At 47.8% G+C, this 9,818-nt stretch overlaps 1 protein-coding gene across 1 annotated transcript in view; it reads right to left on the bottom strand.

Annotated features, from left to right (window-relative positions):
* Window positions 1-9,818, bottom strand: part of CYFIP2 (cytoplasmic FMR1 interacting protein 2) — a 63,083-nt gene continuing 53,265 nt past the window's right edge. The window contains exons 26-28 of the mRNA XM_029913391.1: window positions 5,241-5,479; window positions 3,117-3,264; window positions 1-2,474 (exon numbers count right to left, since the gene is read on the bottom strand). Of these exons, the coding sequence (XP_029769251.1) occupies window positions 2,307-2,474; window positions 3,117-3,264; window positions 5,241-5,479 (555 nt within the window). The 3' untranslated portion in view covers window positions 1-2,306. The remainder of the gene's footprint in view (window positions 2,475-3,116; window positions 3,265-5,240; window positions 5,480-9,818) is intronic.

The raw sequence follows: 9,818 nt of genomic DNA, 5'->3' as shown, positions 1-9,818 counted from the left end.
GTCATGTAGTAACTTTGTTGTCAGAAGGGTGTCATGGTGCAATGAAGTTTGAGAACCCCTTTAGCCCAATAAAAAATACCATTTAGGATCTTTTCTGTCATCTCATTTCACACACACACAAAAATAACATACCTGATGCCCCCACTCTGCTAACCCAGTTTTTTTACACTTATGTAGGTCCACTGACTTCAGTATAGTAACATCAGGCTAAAAGTGGTGTAACAGAGCAGGAACCAGGCCTCTCATCCTTAGCAGAGGAGCATACATCATATATAAAGCAGAACTTTTCAATGTTTGTGTCCTTGAACATTCTGTTCTTCCTCCAGATGGGATGGAAAAGAATCCCCCCTCTCAGTCTCAAGTCTTTCCCTGCCTTAGTCAATGATTTGAGATGATCTTCCCCTCAGCCTTCACGTTAGTTTCAGATTAAAATGCACCAGAGATTTCTTTTTGTAGCTTAAACAGCTGCCTCAGCAACCAAAGGAAACTCAAGGTGGCAAATATGCCCAGCAGCGCTTGAGGAGGATAGTCACTGGTTACCAGGGAAACAGAGGTAGGTCTCTGGGAGAACAAAGGCATCTCTCATCAGAAATTCACCTCTAGCCAACAATATTGAGCTTGCTGCTGGTCTCAAAGACAGAATGGTCCAGTCGGGACACCTCTTCAACTGATCTACTTTCTGTTCCCTCAGACAGAGTAATTGCCCACTGTCTCTGGCTTCCCAGCATTTGTGAGAGCACTGCATTGTCCTAAATAAGCTGAACAGAGTGTCTGGGTTATGTTGACATACAGTGCATTAACATGGCTGTATTACATAATGGCAAAGGTCTGATTTAACCTAAATAAAATCAAGAAATTAAAACTTTCTCGGGGTGAGGCCAGGGTGGATTAGGAGAGGTGAGGAGAGGGCAGGTTCTGATCTCATCTATATCTGTGTAAATCTGGAGTGACTTCACTGAAGTCCATGGGGTTACTCCAGGTTTACCCCTGTATAGATGAGATCCGGATCTGGCCCCTTAGCGTTTGCCACATCAAACAAGACCCTTCATCTCACTTCAAAGAAGTTGATGTGGGGAAGAAGGGAAGACAATGAGTTCTGAAATTTTCCTTGATGTTTCAGCTAGGTTCTTTTAATCTCACAGGATCTTGGACAATGTTTAAGAGTCAGAAGGAAACAGAATCCTGTATTTCCTTTGTAGAACCCTCTGAGTACTATATTCATCTCCTTTCTGATGCTTATTTCATTTCCTCTGCTCTAAAGGTTCCTGCTGTTTCTGTGTAATAGGGTTTCCGTTCACCCCGACTGGAACTCTCCATGCCCTGTAGGCATATGTACTGGAGGAACTCATTTGAAACAAAGAAAACCGTCACTCAAGAATGGACACAAATTGTAGCTTCCTGCTCATTGTCGAATGTGGACATTTGATCCTTGGCTAAAAAACAAAGTACATGTACATTCTGGAGGTAAGCCGGGCTGCCAGGATCACGGATTCCTCCTCCCACCCCAGGAATATAGCGAGTGGGATTTTCAGGTAAATGCAGCACACAGCATTCATTAGGAGATTTCATTGTTTACTCCCTGGTGGATATAGCTTCAGGGGGCACCTCTTTTGAATTAGCAGTGGGGATATGGCATGGAGTGGGAAACCACCAGGATGGTATCTTGTCTCCCACCTCTCTGCAATGCAGACATGGTGAAAAGAGTGGGGAAATCTCCAACCCCAGGTAGGCAGTGATGCTAGACTCAAACTCTGAATCAACTTGGTTTCCTTTCTCTGGTCAGGCGACTTCTTCCTCTGTGGGCTGCCAAGTGAGAAGTGCTGCTATTGTGCCTCACCAAATGCGGGACAGCTTCAAACCCTCCTGCTGCTGTCATGCATCACAGGGGAAGTTCCACTTGCCTGGCCGCACCGGCAGTGGGAGATGGCTTCTGGCCCTCTGAAACGAGCAGCTCGTGACTGGAACCCGACACCTGGGACTCTAATATGGCTTCAGAGTTTTGGGTTCGACTGGACGTATCACAGAAAAACAAAACCAAAAAACCCAACCCACTGCATGGAAGAAAAGCACATCCTGCCCCCCTCCCACACCCAGTCTCAAAGCTACAGGTAAAGCCAACCACAGGGATGCTACAGCACATGCACTCAAACAGGGCCAGATAGGAAGATGTGTGTATCGGGTGTACCCAATCTCTCTTGTTGCCAGAGCCACATTGTCAAGTTTCCCCTTCCCAGTTCTTGTTCTGATCCAGTCACTCTTCCTCCCTAATCCCAAAGGGGTTTAATATCCACACTAGCACTTGCTGCTTAGCAAGTGGTAGCCAGGGACTGGTGGATGGGGGGCTGGAAGCAGCGCACGTGCTCAACCGTGGAGCTGTCTGTTTCCACCGACTTCATGTACTTGTTCAGGATGGCGAAAATCTCGTTGTTCAGAATCTGATACTTCCTGATGCGGTCAGCCATCTTCTTCAGGGGCTGGAGAGGGGAAAAGAAGGGAGAGAGATGAAGCAATCCCACTTGGTCAGCTGGAAAGCATCAACAGTACCACGAGCCCGCTAGTAGGAAACCTCAGTGGGGCAGTTACTACCCCTGTTACATTTCCACCTCGCTCCCCACAGTGAACGCGAGTCACCTCCATTCTGTGGGCCCACGAGCCATACCAAAGCACGACAGGGCCAGTAGGCGGTAGTCAGAAGAACCCAAGTCTAACCTCATTCCCCTCTTCCCCGACTTACTTATTGCTAAAGCCGGTGCAATTACAGTATGGCTAATGGGCATTATTATTAATTATTATTTGTATGCAGCTCCCCACGGCCAAGCTGAAGGTCCCCGCTTTAAGAGCAAAAGGGTTTAGTTCCCGTGCCCCGTTGAAGCCCTGGCCTTTCTGCTGCAACGCCAGGTAGGACTCCCACCGTGGATGGCTCTAGCCCAATCTGGGCATTGTTTAAAGACACAGGGTAACACTAGACACGCCGGGTCCCCCGTTGGGGATTCAGCGCCTTGTTGTCCATCTGTGAATAACAGCGAGATCCTGCTACGGTGCCAGAGCAGGGAGAGGGTCGCTTTGCGTTTCTGACCCTTCAAAAGGGGGTGGGAGGTGGCTGTCCCTGGCCTTACCACGTTCTTGATGATTTCATCCTTCCCATCCTGCCTCTGCACCTTCAGCAGATGGTAACAGAAGTCAAAGAGGTCGAAGCGCCGCTGCTGCCCGAGGAGAACAATGACGGAGCAGCCTGCCCAGTTCAAACCGTCTCCAAAGCACTGCCTGGAGAGGGCCAGAGAGACATGAGAGGAGCTATTTAGAGAAGGGTTGTCCCGCATGATATGAGTCACCTTCCTCACTGAATTCCTGCTGTCTTGACTCTTTCATACAGCTACCGTGTGTGAGAGCAAATGAACTAAAAAGCAGCCATGCAGAACCCCAGTGGAGCCAGCCTGTCTTCTCGAAGCTCAAAGCAGTCAGCATGGCCTAGCGGACAGAACTTAGAAGACCTAGTTTTTATTCCCAGCTTTGACAATGAGCTGCTCGGTGACCTCCAGCAAGTCCCTTCCTCTCGCTGTGCCTCAGTTTCTCTTCCCATCTTTTATCTTCCTATTTAGCTTGAAAACTCATTGGGGCAAAGTCTGTTTCGCTGTCAAGTATCAGGAGGTAGCCGTGTTAGTCTGTATCCACAAAAACAACAAGGAGTCCGGTGGCACCTTGTTAGTCTTTAAGGTGCCACCGGACTCCTTGTTGTTTCTGTTTCGCTGTGTTTGTACAGCACTATGAGGCCTTGATCTTCGCTGGGTTCGTTAGGGACCCCAGTAATAGAAATAAACAACAACAGGATGCAAATTGGGAGAAAAAATTAAAACAAACCTTCCTCCCCTCAAAAACTAAACAGACCAGAAGGCTGCAGCTAGGCCAGGGGTTCTCACACTTCGTTGCACCGCCACCCCCTTCTGACAACAAAAATTACGACATGACCCCAGGACGGGGGAACCAAAGCCTGATTCCCACTGCCCCGGATGGGGGAGTCAAAGCCAAAGCCTGAGCCCCCTGCCCTGGGTGTGGAAGGGGGTCAAAGCCAAAGCCCAAGGGCTTCAGTCCCAGCCAGAGGGCCTGTAACCTGAGCCCTGCCACCCAGAGCTGAATCCCTCAGGCTTCAGCTTCGGTCCCGGGCGGTGCAGCTTGGGCTTCATCCCCGAGCCCCAGCAAGTCTAAGCCAGCCCCACTTTGAGATCCCGACCCACAGTTTGAGAACCGCTGAGTTAGGCTAAGGCAGTACAATCTCATTTCATCGACAAGGGGTTGTTTCATCACCACCCTTATCGTGGCTGTGCAGAAATGAAGGGAAAATATCAACGCACTTGGTGTAAGTGGAAGAGTTGTTGTGAGATCTTCCTTTACACTAGGGATAACCCTGGTATCTTACACAGCGCTCCCTCTCTCTCTATTGCCTCAGGCTGTGGACGATGTCGCTGCCGGTGGCCCCATTTGCCTGCATTTTCATCTCCGTGCCTGTCCTCCCCTCATGCTCTATCCCGGCTTTTACACTTTCTGTGAATGTTACTACTTGTGAATGATGCCAAATGAACAGCCCTGGAGACTGGAGTCCTCTGCTCAGCCACAGAACAGGCCCAGCCCAATCTCCCCAGCTCCACGGCAACCCTAAGGCGTAGGCAATGTGGCCTAGTGGCCAGCACACTGCACTGGGCCTCAGGAAACCTGGATTCTATTCCTGGCTCGGCCTGTGGGGTGACTCTGGGCAAATCTGTGCCCTCATCTATACAGGGGATAATGATCCTGACCTGCTGTGCTGTGAGATCTACTAACAGTTACTACGCAAGAACAAGGCATTATTATTATTATTATTCTAGTTCTGTGTCTCAGCCCATTGTATGCCTGGCCTCTCTTTGTGGGGCTGGCTTTTGTGACTGGGATATCAGTTCCCTGGCAGCGCCAGAAGTATTTCTTATGGGCTGCCATTAGACAGTCCTGTCCAGCTGCAGCGGGCTTTGAACTGGCAGTGGAGGTAAAAGGCTCTGTATTACATTACTGATCCGTGAGCCATCCAATCCCCACGCCCCTGTGTTATAAATGATGCTCTAATCACCAGCTTGGTTGTTACCTAGGGTTCCACATTATCAGAACACGCTTCTCTAAGAGCCTGGGTATCCCTCACAATCCCGAGCATGCCCAGCTGGCACACGCTAACCCACAAACAGCGCTGAGGCCAGCACCAGTGCAGGCAAACTCACTCTGCAGTGAACTCGTTTGTCCCCACGGGGATGCAGTACACGAACTGCATGGCACTCCAGAGCCGGTGGAACTCGACACACTCATCCACGTGCATGACCCCGTTGGTAGGGGGAGGCCCACGCCAGATTGGGTCCTGCAGGTAGCTGCGAATGCGCGTCAGGATCACCTCGAACATGGAGAGCCCGCAGCACAGCCGCTCCTTGGTCAGCAAGTCACCCTCCCGAGCAATGGCTATTTGCTGAGAAGGAAGATAACCACAGAAACAAAAGCGGATGTGTAAAGACCTCCCTTTTGGAATTCTGCACTGATCTCCATCCTGCCTCTCTCAGTTCTTTCATATTTCGTATCATATTCCATGCAAGACCAGACCTTACCTCTGACGGATGTTCCCGTGGTACGCCCCTCCTGAGAACAGCCATCCCACTTAGGATAGGGGAGAAGAATATAAAGGACACAGTCCTCAAATATTTTTCATAACTCTAAACATTTTTATCCTTTGGAAATAACTGAATACCTTGGAAGTTAGAAGCTGAAGTCTGTTTTCATCCAGAAGCATTTATCCTCAATCCTGCCTGCACACTGCTATGTTACTGTGGGACTACTCATGACTGCTGGACTGCATATACTGGATTGTTTCTGTCATACCACTCATGGATAGTAGACAATGATCCCTGCTCTGTTACTGTAGGGTGATTGGTGAGACTTGAGCTGTGCACACTAGTTTGTTATTGTCGGGATACTCCCTGTACACTCTTGTTTGCTATGATAGGGTTGTTCATAGCAACAGATCCAATATGGTGTGTGCAAATACCTAATAGGCACACCCAGTTAGACATATGCAAACATTGGTATGCAACTGTGCACGTTTAGCTTTGAAAAACTGGTTTATGCAGACTTTGAAAACAGGCTGCAACAACAGAGAGGATGTTGGGTACATTTTGGTTCTCCCAGCCTTGCCATGATCTCTTTAAAAAGCAGGCAGGAATGCTGTAAAATTCTTGGCTCGTTTTCTAGGAAGGATTAAAAAAAAGCTCTGAAAAATATTTGAAGCCACCAAAAACTTACTACTGGGGGAAAAAAAGGTATATTTTAGAAGAAGCTTGAGGTAACCAACTTCATGAACTTTGGGGGGGATCGGGGTGAAATGTATAGCCGTACTGAGAACTGAATAATACCTACTCTCAGATACACCCGTGCAAATCTGGAATAGTTCCACCCAGATGCACACTGTGTAACAGAGCAGAATCTGGCCTCATTTCATCCCCCAGTGACTGTCACTAACCCTAGAAAAAAAGGTGATTTAGGGCATAAAAGCAACGGTGTCCTTTGCCCTAGCAGAGCAGCTCTGGTTATTGTCTGTAGCAGCAGTGAGTTGTGCTAGTTTGAAGAGTATCATTAGTTAACTTTCCTTTGGCTCTTGTGATTGTTCTGTTTCGTGCCATTTCCACCTGCATTGTTGACTCCCACTGCTTCCTCCCAGGGCCCGTGCAGTCAGTTAGGAAAATGGTGCATTGAGTTACAATTACATTTGCCAAGCGTAACAAGGTAAATGGAAGCATAGCTTCGTTACCATGCCTGCCTGGCTGGGGAGTCAAAATGTGTTGGGTCTGCTGTGGTCCGAGAAGATCACCCTCATTTGAGTGTTTGTCGAGGCGTTTTATTCCCATGGACAGAGCACTTTGCTCCTGGTGTTACATGGCACCTGCATGCACAGCAGATGTGGCACTTTCTAGCCCTACTGCCCATGCTAGGGGGTTTCCTGTGGCTTTAAGCAGTTGCTATATTTCTGACTATCCCAGTAGCTTCTATAATGAATACATTTTTATCCGATCAGGATCAATACTGGGGTTCCAGGGACGCGGTCGCAGATGGAAGGGACAGGGGCGTGGCCCAGGTAGACAGTGAGAATGTGAGCGTATTACTTACGAGACAGTGCATCCAAATTAATGTTGACTTGTGGGGATCTGGTTTTGGAAACATCTGGGGCTCATTCTGCTCAGCTGATTGGCCTAATAAGTAACATTTTAGCCACCTACAGAGACAAATCTAGTGGCAGTGGATCCAGCCATCCACTCTGTCCCTTTTGCTGCCCTAAACCACAGGTCCCCACTAATCGAAATCCAGGAGCTCCTGAAACTCGTCTCCACCAGACGTTTAAAAAGCCCTGGCCGTTTCTTGACACCCCATTTCATTAGAAGTGGTTTATGCAGGCAGTAGCCTAAAGCCCTTTTGTTTGGTAAATATTGAAACTGGAAGTTCTACAATTACCGTCTGCTGCAGCCACAAGGACAGCCTGGTAGCATAAAAGCACACGGCAATTAATATTCAACGAAGAGCAAATATACAGAGAAAGTCAAGGGAGAGTACAGATTCTGCAAGGCAGCAGCACCTGCTCTAAATCTGTTAAACTTCAGAATGTGGGTTTCATATAACTGCTTCACTTCCCCGGTGCTCAGACACCAAGCTGGTAGTGGTGGCAGGCAGATATGCCTTAGTGGATAGGTGGGTAGAGTGATTCCTGCTGTCCTGCAGAGCAGTGTTGAACTCACAACTGCAGCATGCTTGTAGCACGGCCGCTCGGCTAGAATTTCAAGGCTAAAATACTGAATGGGCCCACACCAATGGGCCCACTAAATCTGCATGCAGATGGGCTGGTGGGCACAGAACCCGACCTGACTTTAGTGTCTGCTCAGCAGGCTGAGGGATTGTATTATTTATTAACAGTATTATTGTTTGTGGGATCCATACGCCATGCACACCCGTTTCAGTGTGGTCAGATTGGCTGGAATGAACTAGTCCAATAATCTCAATATATGATTTTTGAAGAAACTGTAAAAGGACCAGTTCTGCCCTCAGATGCGCACACAGGGCTACCAGGGATGAAGCAGGATCCCCAAGCATCCATTCAAGGGCAGACTTTGGTCCTATGGCTGATCATCAGAAAGCCTTGATATAAGGCTACTACTGGCATCTGGCTGCCCACCAGGCTAACAGCAGCCGGAGGGCAATACTCGTATCTCAAAGCCAGACCTAGAGTCTGAAGTCCTGTCACCATGTCCCAGTTGTAAGAAACACGCCTGTGTCGTGTCCGAGATACCAAACTCTCGTGACTAGCTTTACGGTGGGAGGGTGAGGGCAGCATATGACTCACAAGCTGCAGCAACTAAGGGTGGGCTTGGCAGGAGGGCCCAACTCTACTCCCACTGAGCTCCATGGTTAACCTCCCACTGCCTGCGGGAGGAGAGGGGGCAGTTAGGCTCACTCTGCTAAATGTACATTTTCTCATTCTTGTTGGGGAGTTTACTCAATGAGCCATTCTGGCACCTCGGATTCTGCACTGATCTCACATACAAATGCTGATTTATGTCCTGCTCACTGCCTGTTTGCTTGTCATTGTATAAACACAGCCTACACGTAGCCCCTGTTTAATGCACAAACAATCTACAGCCTGGGCCAAAGCCATGGAAAGACTCTCCCTGACTTCAGTCAGCATTGGATGAGGCCCTTAAACCACAGCGTTTATTATGTAAACTGCACAGGACCAAATTTTCATTAATGGCATCCAAACCCGAACAGCTGAAATGTGCTTGTAAGTTTCCAGACACCTGCTTTTGGGTGCCTATGTCTTCTGTGCACAAAAACGTTGATGTTTGTGTCCAAAACTGCATTTCCAGGAGCAGTGGGGCACTATCAACAAATACAGTTATGTTTATTTACGTCGGAGTTTCTGAGTTCTCATAACTTTGGTTCCCAAAAGTATGTATGTGAAGAACTTGGGAGCACACTAGAGTGAGTTAATTTTAGTGGGGAAAATGAAATACCTTTTGTTTGATCATAATAAATATGGCAAGGAGAAGCAGCAAGTGGACTTTATACAGTAGAATTTAAGGATGATTTTGCAAGGAAGGATAGACACACACACATAAAAGCACAGTGGTGATTTATATCTCAACAATGCCCCTTTACAAAGGGAACTACATGGGAGATGAGAAGTGCCCACAAATCAGAACAGAATCCTCTGCTACACTTTCTGGTTTTTTGTTTCATATTATTCCCAGAGATGCAAAGTTCCACATGACCTTGAATTATAAATATGATCCACTGGAAAATAGGAAAGTTAATTGCCTGGATCCTGTCCACAGATCTGTCACTTTTTATTGCTGGATGTTCATTCCAGCTACAGAAAATTACTGTGTGAGGAAGTTAATCTAATTCAGTGTCTCAAATACATCGTATTCTATTAACTACAAGAAAGCAGGATTTTGATAGTGACACTGGGTGAAATCCTGGCCCCACTGAAATCACTGGGGGTTCAGCCATTGACTTCAGTGGAGCCAGGATTTCAACCATTATGTTTGTTTATTTTGGCGAGAGATTTAAAAATGGTGTCATAACTTCAGCATAAAATATAGATCTTTCCATTAAGGCCCCGATTCAAGAAAGCATCCCTATGCAGGAAAGCATTTAAATCAGTGGTTCCCAAACTGGGGTCGCTGCTTGTGCAGGGAAAGCCCCTGGCGGGCCGGGCCGGTTTATTTACCTGCCGCGTCCGCAGGTTTGGCCGATTGCGGCTCCCA

The sequence above is a fragment of the Terrapene carolina genome, unplaced genomic scaffold (assembly GCF_002925995.2).
Source record: "Terrapene carolina triunguis isolate 2854851 unplaced genomic scaffold, T_m_triunguis-2.0 Scaffold629, whole genome shotgun sequence".
Taxonomy (NCBI): domain Eukaryota; kingdom Metazoa; phylum Chordata; order Testudines; family Emydidae; genus Terrapene; species Terrapene triunguis.
The sequence above is the reverse complement of the archived record's forward strand: the minus strand, read 5'-3'. Positions and strand labels throughout refer to the sequence as shown.